Genomic DNA, 18,616 nt, shown 5'->3' on the forward strand with positions numbered 1-18,616 from the left:
GCCCTTTGGGTGGGAATAGATTGCAAATGGACCTTCCATGTTCTAGGCAATATCTCCTTTCTTTCACTGCAATGTAAAGGATGGCCTGTAAATTTTCCCTGAATGTACTGTGTTTAAAAAAAAAAAAAAAAACAAACAAAAAATAAAAAAACCCAAAAAAAACCAAGCAAACACAAAAAAAAAAAAACCAAAAACAAAACAAAAAAATCCCAAACAAACAAAAAAAAACCACAAAAAAACCCCAAACAACCAGCATCCCCAAAACCCCCAATCAAATAGAGCTGACGCTGCTTTTTTTTTTTTTAAACTCATGTATCTGTGTGAACTAAGCTTTAAGAAAGCTAAGAAATCCTTTGTAGGATTTAGGCACACAGAGGCCTGGTTCTTGGATCCTGTTCATGCCTAAGCTCCAACTTTATGTCCACAGTCAGCATAATTAAAACTGAAGTTTCTGTGTGAGCAGGTATTTATGAACTTTTCAGTGAATAGAAAGATACCTTCAGGCTTAGGCAGTGTCTGAGTGTGGGTGCATGCTTGCAATTTTTTCTTAAGTTTATTAATGCCTCCCAGATTCTAGTTTAGCCTCTCAAATTATCAGATTCTTTTTCTTTATCTTGTTACTTTGCTCCTACTCCACAAGCCATCTCACTGACTTCATGGGAAAGAACAGAGCATCACTGCAGGGTCTCAGCTGTCCTGACTCATGATTGAGGAAATACGGGCAAAAGCATGAAAAAATGTACATGAATCCCTTCACTTCTCCGTAGATTCACTTCCATGTAATAGTTAGAAATATCTCTTGGCTAAGATAATGCATCTTCATTTTCCTTTTCTCCCTATTGTTGCAATGGTGCCATGCAATCCGCTGGGTGACAAGCCATGCCGGCCTTCCTTGATCTGGTGAGAAAAGTGCTGCCATATGTGGATGCATGAGCTAGTACACTGAGATTAACCATTCCTGTTTTCTTTTATTACCCCTGATACAAGGCATTTAACACTACCTAGATCAATAAAGCTTTCTTCTGTTATTTTCCAATTCTCTTTTTTAATATTAGCATGGAATGGTCTACTCACAATCTGATGAATAAAGCACGTACAGTTGTTGTTGTTACTATTAACAACAATAACTTGTTTGAAGTGGTATCCATAACTCAATAGGTGTTTTCCAAGGACAAACAGAAGGGACAGACGCTGACCTCACAGATCATGCTCTCTAAGAAAACCAAACAAATAGTTCAGGGGGATGGCATAACAAAGAGGATGATCGCAGAAATAAAAAATTTTCATTGTAGTCAGCTTGGCAAACAAGCATGGTGAGAGGAAGTTTTAAAGTGTGACTGAAAGAATATTTCTCATAAGCAGGACCGGAGACAGGTGTTGTATGGGGAAAGGCATGGAGGTGATTCGAAGGATTGCCAGAAAGGCAGAAAGCAGTTGGAATATTAGGAGAATGATATGTTTGTGAAGCCAAATGATCAGTAGTCTTCTGGCATATCTTAGACCTAGGGCTTCTGAATTGCTCTTTTGCCTTCAGTAGTGGGTAGAACAGCACTTCTTTTATTCAAGAGGATGCTGAAAAATCATAGCTTATCACCATGTTTGTAGTTGCTGTAATATTCCAGGTTGTCCAAAGTAGAAATTACACCTGATCACAGTAGTTCTAGAGATGTTGGCTAATTATTAAGATAGATAGATACTTTTTCTGCAAGGTTTGCAGTGTTTTTGAAACACTTTGTCACTTATTTGGAAGCCCTGCTGACAAGTTTCTTGTGTGACAGACAGCCATCTTTTCTCCCGAGGTGAGCATAACATGAGTGGCCTCCTGGTATCAGTTTAGTAAATGGATGGTCTTTTGTAATACTTTGGTATGATGAGTGTTCCATTCAGACCAAGATTAGAAAACACCAGGGTCATATAGCATCCATCTGTTACACTTTTGGCTGTCTGATTCAACTGCACAGGGTGGTTCAAAGTCCCTCTCTAAACTAATGAATCAGGATTTCATAATGTGTTTAGACCTTACAAGCTTTTATAGCATGTCTCAACATGAACCTTTCAAGAAAAAAAATACAGCATTCAAAATGTATTAAATTAGTACCTTTTGTATGTAGGGCAACTACAATAGTCTCATGAGAAAATCAAAGTAAAACACATTATGAAGATAATTAGGAACTTCAGAATGTCCAGATCACATTCAAAAGAAAGGGTATTAATTTTTTCATTGAGTTAGAATTAGTAAAACATTTGGAAATGTTTGTTCATTAAGATTATAAGATTATTTGTTTGTGGGAAAGAGCTGTCTAATATCGTCTTCCAACTTGGGCTGTGGAAAATGAGTGACATAACAGAAAAAGCAAATGCTCAATTGACATTTATGAAACGGTATAGATAAAACATAAGTTACTGTGCTAATAAGTGTGCTATTTGTGCAGCTTCCACAGATGACAGTGCTGCAGAGAAGAAAGGTGGAACACTTCATGCCGGCTTAATTGTCGGCATTCTAATCCTGGTCCTCATTGTGGCTGCAGCCATCCTTGTGACCATTTATATGTATCATCATCCAACGTCAGCAGCTAGTCTCTTCTTTATAGAGGTAAGAGACAAAAGTAACATGCTGTTTTACTAGTCCTGTCATTTGGCTAGGATAATTTGGATGTTCAGAATGGAACTTTCTTAACTAAATCTAGAAAGTATTCTTGTGTTAAAAGTATAAACATTAAAAAAATGGACCTCTCCTAGCAGGTGATGCTGATTTGTTCTAGGCATATTTGTCACTCAGCTTCTACTTTAACTACCACTGCTGTTACCTTTAATATTTTTTCACAGGGCATATATCTGAAAGATATATCTAAAAGAAAAACCTCAGATACTACTTCATTTCTATTTCCTATCATTCATTTTTCTCAAGATAGCATTTTTCCATTAGCTCTTACGTGCACTGGCGTTTTATTTTGGGACATACATATTTTTCTATTTTTTTCCTGTAGAAATATAAAAATCTGCATTAATTCTTCAGAAGAGCTGACTTTGCTGAAAACCTGAGCCTTAGCTGGAAACCTATGTTAGCTGTTCCATACATTTGTTTGCAGAAATCTTTGAACACTGTTCCTCAGAGTGTGGGAAAGATTATTTTCGCCTAATTTTAACATCTAAATCTAGTATTGTCTCCTTTTGCTCTTTCTACTAGTGGAGGGAGGAACAGACTCTTTGAGATCCTGATCCAACAGGCCTGTTTGAGCCATCTCCTTTAGAATTAAATAAATTACCATTTTTCTCCCTCCGATACAGATAGCTACCTTAGGTGTAGACATCTACATAGCAGATTCTGGCACACAGTCAGCTCAACTCCAGCGTACACAACAATATGAGAAGGGAACATTTTGCATAGGTGTTTGATTTGACAAAAAAGTATGAATACCTACACCTACTTGTGGGTTTTTTCAACTTAGCATTGTTCCTGCTAAAGGTGAAAGAAACACTGACTGTTCATAACCCCCACCTGCAGTACTCCCTTACTGTTGAGAGCCTGGACACTTTCTAATAGACAGTAGCATAGAGGCAGAACTACTGGAAGCATTACTAGGGATGTATCTGGGGATTACGTAAGTAAAAGCCTGGCCCATAAAGATACATACATTCATTCTTTGTGACAGCAGTGTGAATTGAAGTGAGACATGAACATGAACAGAGTTATTCATCTCTAAAATCATACTATAATAAACATACTGCATACATGCCATAGTAGTGACAGAAATCAAAATGAATTATCAGTATTCCAGGTTCAAACGATATAACTGTATTAACCATCAGGGAACAGCATCCACATAATAAAATCAATAGTATTCTTCAATGTGTATGCAAAATTTCAAGCCACTTCTCTATTGATATAGACAAAAAAACCTCCACTGAAGTCCTTGTACAAAAGAGAAGTATTTGTCCCTTCTTTTTTTTTTTCACACACAGATTGAATTGCTATTCTTTCACTCTACTAAAAACAAGTTTCTTATCTGTTATGATGTGACTGAAAGGCTAAGTAAATGGCAGCACCATTTTTCAAGAAGGAGAGAAGAATACCAAATTAAAATACACATTTATTTATTTTTTTTTTGTTCTCAGTGTAGTAATGGCATGTTAATTTATTTTGTTCACTGATACCATACTTATGCCAGCACTGGTGTCTTAATCAGTTCTGTTAAATCCATTCCACTGAATTTAATCATCAGATGGCATTAATCAGTCTATGCAGTCAAAGCCTAAATGTCTTTTATCAAGCAAAGTAGGCTTTTAGGCAAAAAAGAAAAACATAACCTTTCTGTTTAAAATAATTTAATAAGGACAGGAGGATGTAAGTCAGTCAAAATCAAATTTATGTAAAATGTATTATAAACTACATCCTCTTCTGGTTACTAGGAAAGATGTGATACTTGTGAAGATTTTAGCAGGAATTATAAAAAAGTTCTAGGTATGAAGGGGTGGCCTTTCCCTGTGAATGACAAAACCACTGATGTAGTGGTAAAGCTACAGGGTGTGGAGAAAGAAACTACTCTGTATTTGAGAACATTTCCACAAATTCTAAACTTTAAAGCCATTTTCAGTATCATAAGTGTAGAAGGGCAGAATAAGGTAATCCATTCTGGAAATAAAATTGCTTTTAAGGAATTTAATAATTTAATTTCTGAAAGGAAAAAATGTATTTTGACCTATTCCGGAAATAAAGGGTAGAATACACTTCTATTCGTCTAATATATACGATGTCCATGTTTCAAATACAGAGGAGAATGTATCTTTTCAGGCTTGCATTTTGAAACTGAAATATAACAAATATAATGAGCCATAACTGGTATAAGTAGGTCGCTAACAGAAAAGCATTCCTTACTGTGTTTTTGCAATTGAAAAATATTTGAGTAAGCTGTTACAGGTAACATGGTACCCCACATACCATAGCAGACAAACTGCCTTATTTATGGGAAATGAATGAAACATGGATCCAATGAGAAAGAGGTCAAGAGCATTGCCATGGGCTTGGTTATGAAATGAGAACAAGCATATAAATATTCCAGAAAATAATACTGTTTTCCAGGAGTCTCTATTAATAAAGCAAGTTACACAGTTAAAACAAGATGTGACAGATGGACAGGCAGCTCCCTCATGTAGTTGTCTAAAACATTACCAGTACACTGTGGTCTGCCATCAAGTCTTCTAGCCAAATTAAAATCTGCATCAGTTTATCATCAGTAACTAATATATATCTACATGTGGGCAAAATAAATAATGGGGACCTGCTTCATTAGTGTTTAAAGAAGGTAGTTTATAAAGGCATCATATTGGCATTAAACATAGCATTCATTCAAAACTGTAACATAAATAATAGAGAAAATTCTTTTTACATCTAAGATTCTAGGATGCTGTCATGATTTTGTAGGTAAAACATTATTTTCAGGCAGATTTCATTGGGAGTTTTGGGTTAAGGGCTATGTAAGGAATTTTGAGTCAGTTTGGTTTAGAGTCATGATTGGTTACTGAATAAAGAAAAGTGTAATAAATTGATCCCATATCTGAGGCTTTAAGTCTCTTTTTCCCTTGCGTTCTCTGCAGATATCACCAGTATTCACTTACCACCTCACTCTGGATTTCATATAGCGCATCTTCAAGCCCACTTGTGATGCCTCTCATGTTTGCCATGTAGTAAACTCACCGAGATAAGGATAAATACACCCACACTTTGACCACACTGTTTAAGTTGTACTCCTGTATGCAACCCCTTGTGAGACTTCTGAGCACCATTAAATGATATCTTGAGTGCACTAGTTGGTTTAAATAAGCAATATACAAAAGCCGTAAATAAAATGCCATTATTCCAAAAGCAACTATTGTCTTAGAGCAGAGTAACATTATTCTATGGGGGTTTTTACCCTTAATGTCTGAAGAAAATGTTTCCTCTTGTAGTTTTTTAAATAGCTGTTGAGCACAATGCATACGTGCAGCCCCACCTGCAACAAAAATAGCTATTTTGAACAAACAGCTTGAGAAGTCTTGAATGCTAACGCTATTCAATTTGCCCATGATAGTGTATCATTTTAAAGAGCACCATCCAAATAGTTTTTCAAAACTTTTTCAAAAACGTTTCCCCTTTTTGTTAAGTGTGTAGATGATTCAAAGAAAAATGAAATGTTTTCCTGTTTCTTCCAGCCCCCACACTATTCAACATGTGTTTCATTGTTTAAGTTGGACACTTCTCTGGTGACCTAAAGACAGAAGGAATTATCAACTTTTAAAGTTAAGGGAGTTTCAGTCAAAATTCCAGTGAATGTAGGCTCTTCCTAAAAGCTGAGAGTAAATGTTGACTAAAGATTAGCTTGCATAGTGACAGAAGAAATGTTGCATGCTTTGGTTGTTTATTGATTTATGGTTATCTTTGTGGTATTTCTCTCCCTTGAATTTGATTTTGTTGGCAGCAAGTTTCCCTTTTGAATCAAGTTACATACATACGGTTACCTTCATGAGCCCTGTGTCTTTTGTATATACTTTGAACTCACTTGCACTGACTTTTGAAAAGTAGCATACATGTCAGATAGTGTTCTTCATGTCTTTTTCAACAAAGCAGAAGTTTAGGTCAGAAATCCAGTTATAACATATAGAGCTACACACTAGCTATTCCACAACTAAAAAGTAATGAATTTATTCACTAACCTGTGTAGTATACTTGCATTCAGGATTTGAGGTTTAGTGGCCAAGCATGATGCCCTGGTGGTAGAGTGCACTGCATGCCTGTGATATAGATCATAGCAAAAGTGATACAGATATCTGGAGCTGAACATAAATAAATAAATTCCCAAATGAGTCATATGGATTTGTTCGAAATTCAGTAAGTTGGGGCCAAATAGCAGTTTTAGTAATATTTTAGGTTTTATTTCGTCCCTTCATTTTCTTCATGTCCTTTGTTTCTTATATTTTTAACCCGTATTGATTTAATTTAGTGTGTGTGCTTTGGCACTGAGAGCAATTAATGTCCAGGGAACACTTAGCAAGTCAAAAAGCAAGGCATAAGGCAGACTGTCTTTTACTCAGATACCTTTTGCTTGTTTGCAGTTATGTGTGGTCAGAAGGTTTGCACATGCCACAAGAAGTTTTCACGTGCATGCTTTTTTTTGTGGTTTTGTTACCTTTCTTACTTATGTGTTGGTCCAAGGTCCTTTTAATGTTTGAAACTTACCTCAGCTTGTCATGCCAGTGCTCTGTCTTTGGGGAGAAAAGGCAACATGATCTGGTCACAGCTGAGAAGACAGCAGAGGAATTTCTGGCCAATATGAAGGCAGGGAGTCTGATGTTGTGATGTCTTTTCCCAGCTGGACACAGTGATACCATTGCCAAATGTGCTTATGTAAGGCTTGACAACAGCAGAGTAGAATTCTTCTGTGGCAGTTCTCCACGGGTGGGGGATTTTGAGGAGTCTAAACACTGCAAATTGGGACCATCTTAACCTCAGGCATGCAGTCTGAGACTCTTGTATTCAACTATAGGTACAAAACCAAAGCTATGTCGTTAAACACATGTCAACTCTGAAGATGTAAAGACAAGATATGAGGCTATATATTTCTTAATAGTCACTGTGTATGTCTTAATAGGAGCTAGTATGTCACATGCTGAAGAGCAGTGTGGGTGTTTGTGGTTAAAAATTATCATTCTTTCAAGTTAAGCTCCCATTTTAAAGGTCACAGCTTTTGCCTTCTTGTTCCCACCCTCCTTGGAAGTCTTCCAGAGCTCTGTTGTGCTGTTTCAGCTGCTTAGAAATACGCATGTACACTTAAACACACACATGCACAAACCTATGTCTTTTTTAGTTGTTTGTTTTACTTCGTTTTGGATGTTTAAGCTGGATATTTTCAAATGGCCACACAGAGAGTTGAACTGGTGCTGTGGAGCCAGGGAGCGACCTTGGGGAAGAAGAGGAGGAGGAAGGAATGAGCAGCTGCACACCTTCAGCAAATAAAATAATAGTGCATGATTAGAGCTTGGGGGATGCACCTCAGCTCTTCGTGATTTAACTTGAATTATGTCTTTAGCAGGAAATTAAATAAGCCTGGGACTGTTCTTTAGTGTAAATACCAACCAGCATGGAAGGATCTGCATTCCTGTCATTTAACCCTTCTTAATCTCACAATAAGGTGACAGCATATTAGCATGGACTGAGGATGGTTCCCAAATTCTGAGCTCTAGCTGAGGTGGTCTGAGAAAGCACTAGTTGTTGGATATTCTCTTAAAAATTGAGCTGTACAGGGGATTATATTTCAGTATCTAGAAACATTCAGTGGCACACAAATCTGCAGTAGATCTTCAGATTTTGACCTTCTGCTGTCTGCTTAGTGCAAGGAAATAAAAGGAGAAAATAGTAAAAAGAAAAGCTGGATATAGTTCTCAGTGTTTCAGATCTTAGGGAATTAATACTTATTTCTGCCTTGTTGTTATACATCTCTGAACATAGCAGCGCTGCGTAAATAAGAGCCAGCATTTAATGCAGCCCTGTTCTCCATGCACTATTTCCAGGTTTCTCCATTAATATCACAAATGCAGTGTACATCTTTGAACAAATGAGAAGTAAGAGACAGAGTGAAGAAAAAAGAAGGAATTAAAGAGATCCTCAGCTAGCTTAGACAGGTGATGATGCTTACACAGCTCTGCTGCTTTCTTCTGGGATGTGGCCCATTGTTTTATTATCTATACAAATTTTACAGGGGATTGTACGTTTAGTTTGAAGTAGGCTTGACGTGGTCATCAGTTTGGTTTTGTCCAGAAGCCTAGGCTGAATTGTGTTTCATGATGATGATGACTGAAAAGAAAAGAACAAGTATCATTCTTTTCTTCTTTCAAAGTCTTGCAGCGTCCTGGCATTTAGGGTATTGCCATTGATCTCGCTGTCATTGCCTTGTACTGATAGTAAAGTTATTTTTTCCAAAGCTTATTCAGTTCAGCAGGAACCAGCAGCTGAGCAAGGGAAACCTAAATAGGCCACAAGGCAGAAGCACTAAAATAAATAATCAACACTGACAATAAAAGTCAAAGGTGGAGCGGAAGGAGGCATTCTGTTTCTCGTCCATCAGCAGCCAGCTACTTAGATGAACCTAAGACTGCAGAAACATTGCTATTACAAGAATTGGTTTAAATCACAAAGAGATACTTTAAACAAACACTTCTATCAAAAAGAAAAATAAATGATCCTATGGAATCTGAAGTCTAAACCAATTGTTATTTCAGAACAGTTTCTTCAAAATATTAGATTAACATGGTGTCAGGCAATTGATCTTTTCTTTATTCCTGGAAATACATATCAGAAGTACAGTTATTTGAAGCTTCATCCATTTCTGACTGTGATTTGCCAAATAAGTTGGGTGTTCTTCTAGAAAAGATTAAATATGGATCACAAATTATAACTGCATAAGCAATATTTCAGATAACTTTGAACACAAAAATACAAGTTATAGCCAAGGTACTTGGTAACAGAAATATCTTTCCTTGTCGTGAGACAAGTGAACAAGTGTCTTAGTCTACTGGGTCTTGATGGTATCAGTTTAACATATGTTCACTTAGTAATAGACCTTACTATAGCTTTTTCTGCTTTTCTTAATCAATTCGAGTAAGTCTTTACAATTTTTTCTGGTGTTTTGTCAATTGATCCAGAATTTGGATAGCTCTGTACATCTGTATTTCCAGTTAAGAGAGTTAAAGAGGCCTTGTTGGCAAAGTGTAGTTAAAGAATACAGCTTTTAAACAGATTTAAATGTCTTTGTGCCCTCAAATTAGACAAAGAGCTTGACATCAATGGAAATGTAAGATGCAGCTTTCAGTAGAAGCAGTGAAACAGACCTCTGAAAGATTTCCAAGTTTTTTAATTCAGGACAATAATCAATAGGTAGAGGAGATAAAGTTGCATCAAAGCATTCAGCCTAAAAAGTATTCAGTAACTTCAGCTTTTGTGTAGTTTAGTGGGAAATCAGGTTTGCTAGGGAGCTTTGGAGAGTCTCTCAAGACTGAAAGATTGACCTTCTCATGCTAATTAAATTATTTATACTCATGTAAACTCAATTTGGAAATAGAATGTCTGTGTGTCTTGGTGAAATCTGCTGTTCAAGTTTACTGCTGAATAGGAATGAAGAGTTGATCCATGCACAAGCACTTTGGGATTTTATGCTGGTTGAAATATCCAAAGGAACAGTAATATTTTAGACAACTTTCAGAAAGAAATGTGTATGTGGGAAATGTGTAATGGGCAGGGCTGGGGAGACAACAGAGACACAGATTTTTCATTATGTTTTCTCTTCACTGCTCTTCTGACATTGCAGATGTGTACAAAATCATGCTTATTTCATTTTTCTGTACTGAATGAAGGATAGGATGAGGATAGGATGTAAGAATATCAAATAAGTAATCCATGTCGCCAAGTTCCTCTTGTCTGTTTCTGACAGGAACTTGTGTTAATGCAGATATATGAAACAGAATGTAAGTGCTCAGGATTACTGCAGCTAATAAAATACACATTATTGCAATTGATTTTAATTAATTACCATCTCAGGTGAAAAGTGTTAACTGGCATAAATTTTAGACACAGTATATAATGTCAGCACAGGAATCTCTTCAAGAGCAAGGCATCAATCTTCAAACACCAATTTTCAAAGAAACTTTATACAACTGTCTATCCTCCTGTGATTGATCTTGTGTATTGCTTATGACTTACAATTTATTTTTCTGTCATGTATAAAGTAGATTTTATGTCACACATCTGGAGATCTTTCTGTGTAACATCAGTGAGAAGATATTCCATCCTCCACCCTTTAGTAATCATAGGATTACATAGCAATCCCCTCCTTTTCACAGGAGTAACACAAATAGTATCCATTCTGCCTCTACTTCAAGATCTAGTTACAAATACTTTTACTAGACTTAGTATTGCTGTAGGAAGTCAAATATCCTGCACAACCACCAACAATGGTGTAAACAGGCACAAGGTAAAAAGCATGAAAGTTAGATCTTACTTTCCGTGGATTATCCAACTGCTAGTTTCTTTCATTTTATCTTAATTGATCTTCAAATAGGAATTTTTTTTTAATGTGCATCACAAATTATTTTTCTGCATCCTGACATATAGCTTCTGCGTCCTGGTCATGTAAAGTCACAGGTACTTTTCCCTCATCTTATTTCCTTAAAATAATGACTCCAAGGAAGATTCAGTCCATGTTTTACCACTTTGTATTACACTGAAAGGAAGCAGAAGTTGCAACTCTCCAGATACAGGTCAGAGGATTTCCTCTAGAAGTTCTAATTCCAGAGGAAGAAAGATATTTTTTTTCCTGTTAAATTGCATGGAAAAATATCCAGCTTGCTTTCTGCCTGTATTATTGGTCAGGTTTTGGCATTTGGGGTTGGGGTTGGGGTTGGTTGGTTGGTTGGAGGGTAGATTTTTGTGTCTTATTACTCTGCTTCTCAGAGAATAAAGGGGAAGAGTGCATTAAGCATTTCTTCGGCTGCTTCACCAACTCAAGAAGCTTTTTATCTCCCTGTATCAAGTTACTTTTGGTTTTACCAATTAAGACTGTGATATCACTACAGCTCTTTAGGGGTTGATACACAGGTCAATGAATTGTTAGCTTGTTAGTACTCTATTTTAAGGCTGGCAGCCACTTACATTATCCACGTGCACACAAAGAAGTTGAAATTAAACAGACTATCACTAGGAATGGAAAATCTTACCTCAGGCATGACAAGAAACCACAGAAAGCTGTAACTGTAATATTTGAAGTTGACCTTCAAATCTGTTGGTTTATTTCTGGGACAACAGCTGATGTTTATGCTATGTGGCATCGTATCATTAGAACTGATACACATCTGTTCCATATTTCGTCATCTGGAAAGGCCAATTAAAAAGAGTAGCCAAAAATTATACACTTAGTTTCTAACAGCAACACAGCAAAGAAGTAGTAACAAATCATGGCTACATCTTAAAATGAAATTAAGGATCATCTTAATAGATTAAAATGCAGCTCATCCTTATATACTGCCATTTGAGATTGTCTTTAATTATTTTTTCCTACTAGTTTTCCAGTGGTTTTCATTTCCTCTTTTCATTAGAGACCTCTCAATCAAATTCTTTTCTCATTTATACCAGTGTAAATCTGGAATAAATCCTTTATGTTTAATTGAATTATTCTTGATTTACTTTACTGAATCTGAGAACAGAATATGTCCCTTTTTCTTTAGCAGTAACTGAACTGTCCTTCTTAATTTTGAAACCACTCTGAATCAAGCTTTAGCAGAAAAAGGTCTCAAAATTTTGAATAGACTTAAGTTTTCTTATTAGGAAAAGACATCCATTAAAGAGGACAGTGTTGTGCCTTCCTACTTTATAGGAAGGTGATGAATTGAAAGGCCTGGAATTTTAAATTACCTGCCAAACAGAATTTAACTCTGGACGCCTCAAAAATAACCAGATCCTGCAATGGGAGAAAAAGGAACCGATTGCTTTTATCTTTCTGACAGTGATCACTGAAGAAGACTTTGTGCTGTACCTGCATACACCTGTGTGGTTTGTTGGTAACAAGATTCAGTGGTGCCCCAAGATTTCTTTAGTGGCTGTTATCCAACAATCCCAGCATAATGTCCTGGCTGTCTCTGCCCTGTGGTCCCCAAAACCACTCCTCAGCAGCATGAAAAATCCTTAGTGATCTGAAGGCAATGAAAGTGGGGTGTTAAGGGGACAGAAAATCAAATTAAATGTTTATTTTCAGAAGAAAGATGATAAAGCAAAATCATTTTGAATTTGAACTGTCAATGAAAAAATAGGCTGTAACTTCATTATTTCTCCTCTCATTTTCCTGCAATATCTTGTAACCCTCCTTCCACGCACATCATAGCTATTGTCATTAAAGAAATAAGTATCAGCAGATTTGAGATATAAAATTTTCAGTAGAGAATAATCATTTTAGGAGAGCTTCCTTTGCTAACTGACTTTAAGAAGTTTTTCTACTTTCCTGAAAACTATTCCCTTTGCAGAATCTCAGCTTGGTCACCTAAAGTCTGAGCCTTCCCAGACATGAATTAGTTTGAAAATACAGGACTTTCAAAATACTTTTCCTTCACAGAGGCATCATAATCATACAGGATTTTTTTTTTTTTTTATCTACTCTAGGAAAGATCTGTTTCTTTTCTCTATTAGCTGTTTTTAAAGCAAGCACCAAAAATCCTAGTGGAAATTGATTACAACTTCTAGAGACCCATGTACCTAAAGGTCATAAAAGTTTTAACAAAAACATTGCTTCTATTTGAAACATCAAAGTAAACTAATGAAATAGAAATTATGGCACTTGAAATAAAAAGTCAGTATTTTGTCAGTCCTGCATAAGCATGCCAGAATTTTGTTCTAAATAAATTTTTTTTAAGTACAGTTTCTTTCAGCTGCTACATATTCTCCCATGGAGTAGAGTATGATAGCAAACTCCTGTGCAGAACCAGGATGGAAGAGCAGTGGACAGATCCTTTAGGGGGTGGTGGGTCAGTTGTTCTTTATATGACAGAATTCACAAATCCACTGATCAACAGTATTTGGCAGGAGCTATTATTTTCATTGCTAAGACTAGTGGTAATTACTTTATATGTCTTTGAGAACAGCCATCACTTACAAACTTAGAGAGAAGGATTAATTCCTCTGGCATTTGTTGCTGCTGAACTGCACTTCTCCATTTCTGTAACAGTTACACAGAGTGGGGTTTAGTATGAGAGATCAAAATTGCAGGGTGTTGTTAAAGATTTTTATTAATAATTTCTTCATTGTCTGAAAGTTTATTTTCTTGCTGATGTTACAGCGACGCCCAAGCAGATGGCCAGCAATGAAATTCAGAAGAGGGTCTGGACATCCCGCCTACGCTGAAGTGGAACCAGTTGGAGAAAAAGAAGGGTTCATCGTATCAGAGCAGTGCTAAAATTTCTAGGACAGAGCACCAGTACTGGCCTACAGGTGTAAGACATTTACTTTGCCTCTCTTTAAAGAAAAGGAGCCCTAAGCTGCTGTAGCCTGATAGAACGAAGATTTTGGATAAGCTTTGTCCAAGAAGAAAAACTATCTAAGATACCAGACTACCACTGCACAGTAGTTTTTGTTAGTGGACTGAGACACAATGGTTCATGCTGAACACTTGTCAGTGGACACCTGCGGTATCAGAACTATGGCACAAGTGCCATGTTATTGGCTTTAGGTATGGGGATGCACAGTAATCAAAAATACAATAAAGCTTTGGTGCACAAGGGTATTACCCTTTGGTTCAAGTGTTCTTCTCTGGTATCTTAAAGACTGAGTGACAAATCTTTACCCTTCCAGTGCAAAGAGCACTGATCAGTCTTCACAGGTTAGTAAGAATGGTATCTCAGTGCAGGTAAAGAATAAAAAAAATGAGTTTTCCAATACTTCTATACAACACTTTTCAAATCTAAATTAACCTGCTCACCTAACTCACAAGTCACAGTGAATATGCTTTTCAGAGGTAGTACAATGTTTCTTGTACATTGCTGATTACTAGCCTTCTAAACAACTCATGATATTCAAATTGGTAAGAAATGAAGATGAAAGAGAATTTTCACAATGGCGAAATTATTTTGTGGGAGTTCACAATGAAATCAGGCTGATTTTCAGTTTCAATGTTCACTAAAACTGAATTTTCAAGTTTGTTTCAAGGGATATCTTTCATTCCTGAGCAGTACGCTGAAGTAAAGGCAACAGACCCTTTTAGCTGCCAGGGATCTTATGGACCGTTTCTTAGGCAATGTGGTATGAAAAATAAGATTTTAAACAAATGGGTTTCTATCCTTCGACACTTCAGTGCGAGTCCTTACTGAGAAGCACCACAGACTTCAGTGCACCCCTTCCAGAAATTCAGATACAAGTGTTATTGAACCCTGCTGATTCATACAGTGATTTTGTTTAATGCACATAGTAGTTGCATAAATATATATATATAAATATATTTTTTTTTATAGCTAACACAAGGCGGGCTCTTGTGACTGTTAAGACTGCATTTTTGTCATCCAGACAAAGGAAATCGTTTGCATTATTGCATATTTCCACTGAGTTGTAAAATAATCCTTAATGTTAGAATATTTTTATGTTGTGTAGAGAAGGTGGTTCATGTAGTTGCAATACCATAACATTTCTGCCTATTGGAACCATTCTTTCTTTAATATTGACCCTTTCCCTCCCTGTAGAGGGAAAGACAAGACTATAATTTCACACCATCAAAAGCAGTTACTCCTTTCATGGAAGCAGTTGATACACACTGAGACCTAGATATTCCATGAGGGGTGGGAACCTAACTACTTAAATGATCTGGTCCTAAGCTATTAAAATTTTAAATTCAGGTATTGTATGTACATTTCATTCTAGTCATCAACTGTCAAATCTTTTACATACTGTACAAGGCATTTGTATCATTTTTAAGTGAGGTATACAACATTTGAAGTTTCAGATCTCAAGCAGTTAAAAAAAGTTATAGATACCACCTTAATAGTACAGTTATTTACATTTCTTGTTGATGCTTGTATGGTCTAAATTTCATTACTTAATGCTGTTTAAAAAAAATACAAAAACAAAACAAAAACAAACTATTTTTACTTGTTATTTTTTTCAGTAAATAATACAATATTGTATTTTCTGTATTCTTTTATTTTGGGTAACACACTTTTCATCTGTTTCAAAATATCTAGAGTGCGATTTAAACTGTTCAAAACCTAACCGGTATTAATCTGAAGATACTAACACATTGTCTTGAAGCCGGGTGAAGAGTCTGTGGCAAGTGTTCATTTCAATTTGTGTGGGTCTGCTGAGCCCTGCTTCTAATAGACTGGGATTAAATTGCAGGCTGTTAATTCCAAAAGCAATAACCAAATGTATACACATATATATCCAGTGACACTCATTTTTATTATATAAAAAGGTATCAGTGCACATCGCTTAGACATGTATTTGGTGTGCAAATAGTTTTTGTAGGAATCTTGGAAGTCATCAGCCAGAGTTCATTGGCCAAACGAAGCAATTGTAGAGCTTCCATTTGAAGAATGCTGTAATACTGTTTGAAATAATTTTAATTTCAGAGCACATCTTGGCAAATTATACTAAGAAATTCACAGAAATCAACACAGTACTACAATAAGTTGAAGGGATATTTCAGATAAGTAAAGAAGACACATTATTATGGGTTTACGGGTCTGCACTTTGGCTGATTTACTTATGTCTTCTCTATTTTTACCCATGTATGTAATACACATCATGCAATGGAGCTGACAGTGTTTGTAACATGATTAGACAAACACAACAACAATTTTACAATCTGATATTTTGATTACTTTTGTTTTAAGGCCCTCTTGCATAGCTGAAGGATGTTTCTTAGTGCTTACAACTAACTTAAATTTCACACTTCATAAAATAATAGGGGTTTTTATTTCACTTCCTTCACCTCATAATTTGGTGGCAGGTTAATAGGGAGCATTATAGTGTACTTTTGATTTTTACCCATGATGTTATATGCTATGGATTATAACACAATGAGTTTATTTAATAAGACTGATAGACATATTCTTATGTCTGATAAGAACAGATATCTGAAGAGAAAACCTCCTGCATACTGAAGTGTCTCATTGGTGTCTGCTTTGATATATTCTGTGGTTTGTTCTATTTATCCCAGTAGGCAAAAGTTAATTAAGTATTCTGTTGCTGTTTTGTAATTCCATCTGGTTTTCTAATTTTTTAATAATTAAAAATGCCACATTAAAAGTTATACCCATATTAATCTGTAGGTGTGATGAAATATTGAAATTAACTGAGAATCCCATTCTTATCATTTCATAAAGCACCAGGTTAATTGATCCAGACTGAAAACATGTCATGCAACCCCCTCTTCAGAGATCCATCTGAAATGTTATTCAGCAATTCGTAAAAAAATTTCCATCTAGGTCTCTGAAGCAGTGGCTTCACTAGCATTCCCACTGGTCCTTCATTTTAAAACAATTCAGTGTATTTTGTTTGTTTAAATGCTTACTTACAGAGTCATTTATTCTAACAGTTATTTTAACTCTTTTTTCCTGTAAATTTGTGTATCTAATGTATGCAGTGATTGCAAGATCTCCCAAAATTATCATTTCTTATTATTTTCCATTTTAGTGTTAAATGCTCCATAACACCTAACACTCTCAGTGCTATGCTTCAGCTCATCCTGTTTCACAGAAAAAACGAATATTTGAACTACAAGGATTCAAAACGCATTAGTAAGTATCCCTTTAAATCTCAGTAAGATGAAACAAAGAATCAGATACATATATTGCACACAGGGATTGTTGAAAGAAGACTTACATTTGCAAAATTATATTCAGACATTAAGAAATTCTGGAACTGCAGAAGTGGAATTGTAATTTTGCTCCTTTTGCTCCCCTGTGCATACATATAATGATGCAGTCTTATTTAATTGTCTGCTATGTTTCTTAGTGGACACTAGGAAGCACTGAACATAGAGAATGAAGGCTGTTCGTAAGAAGCAGCTCTTCCATATGGTTCTTCTGGTTGCTCAAGTTTAGGTTTTATTGAACTTTGTTACATATTGTGCAAACCCTGCTTGGAAGACTTTTTTTTTTCTTTTACCACAGACTTTTCTTCCATACCCATCTTCATTATACTTGAGGGATACATTCACCTTGATTTATTTGTGATCTGAGCATTCCTGTGAAGGGAAACAATTTTCCAGAGAACACCAATGTGAAATTGTTCTTCCTTTTATTAGAGTTGCCTTCCTCATTCTCAACAGTTTCTGCTGCTCCTGGTGTAGATGTCTTGTAAGTAACAACCTCTTTCATTGCAGCATTATAATTTGGCTTCAGATCAAGTTCATTTTCTGCAAATAACATGTGTGGTGGAATTCTGGGGGAAAAAAAACATAATAAACACTGTATTTTGAAAAACTGTGCAAGCCAGATTATATTTTCACAAATCTAACAGAATATTTGACTTTGCAAACTTCACCATTTTTCCTTGATCAACAGTGTTCAAACCATAAAGCTCACTACACAAGTATCTAAGACAGCTGAATAGTTGAATCACTAGTTTGCCCTCCATGCAATGGATGTGGAAAAAAAAATGTGGAAAAGGAAGTGGTGAGCTAATTGCCAGTGAGCAGAGAGGAGATTTTCTTTACAGAAGAGTAACGCTTCCAAGGAAAACATAAGAATATTTCTATGTTCTGTTAGAGCACTTTGTGTTGGTTTTTGTTACAGCACACAGACCATCAAAGGAGAATTTCACTTTGCATTCAATGATTGAAGCAATGGCTATGATATTATTTTCTGATACCAGCAATAAAGCTTTGTATAAAGACAAGATTTGGCATCCACCCAGAAGGTACCACAGCTGCACGAAATCATAGTACCTACAGCACTATTATCCATTAGGAGAAGAACTGGAATAGAGTACAAATTTGGCTCAGATCAACATTTTCTCTCTCAGGGATTTTATTGCTTCCAATGAGGAGAAAGAATAGCAGCAAGCATTGTTTTCCAGAGTAAGATCATTGGAATCTTTATGTGCATGTTCTTG

General features: G+C 36.0%; 1 protein-coding gene across 2 annotated transcripts in view; it reads left to right on the plus strand.

Annotated features, from left to right (window-relative positions):
- The window catches only part of PLXDC2 (plexin domain containing 2), a 266,023-nt gene extending 248,870 nt beyond the window's left edge, over positions 1-17,153 (plus strand). The window contains exons 13-14 of one of the 2 annotated variants that reach the window (XM_065666536.1): positions 2,433-2,593; positions 13,851-17,153. In XM_065666536.1, coding sequence (XP_065522608.1) covers positions 2,433-2,593; positions 13,851-13,967 — 278 coding nt within the window. In that variant the 3' untranslated portion in view covers positions 13,968-17,153. The remainder of the gene's footprint in view (positions 1-2,432; positions 2,594-13,850) is intronic. The other variant, XM_065666537.1, reaches the window with a different exon arrangement.
- Positions 17,154-18,616: the final 1,463 nt, after the last annotated feature.

This window comes from Lathamus discolor, chromosome 2 (assembly GCF_037157495.1).
Source record: "Lathamus discolor isolate bLatDis1 chromosome 2, bLatDis1.hap1, whole genome shotgun sequence".
In the NCBI taxonomy this organism is placed as follows: Eukaryota; Metazoa; Chordata; class Aves; order Psittaciformes; family Psittacidae; genus Lathamus; species Lathamus discolor.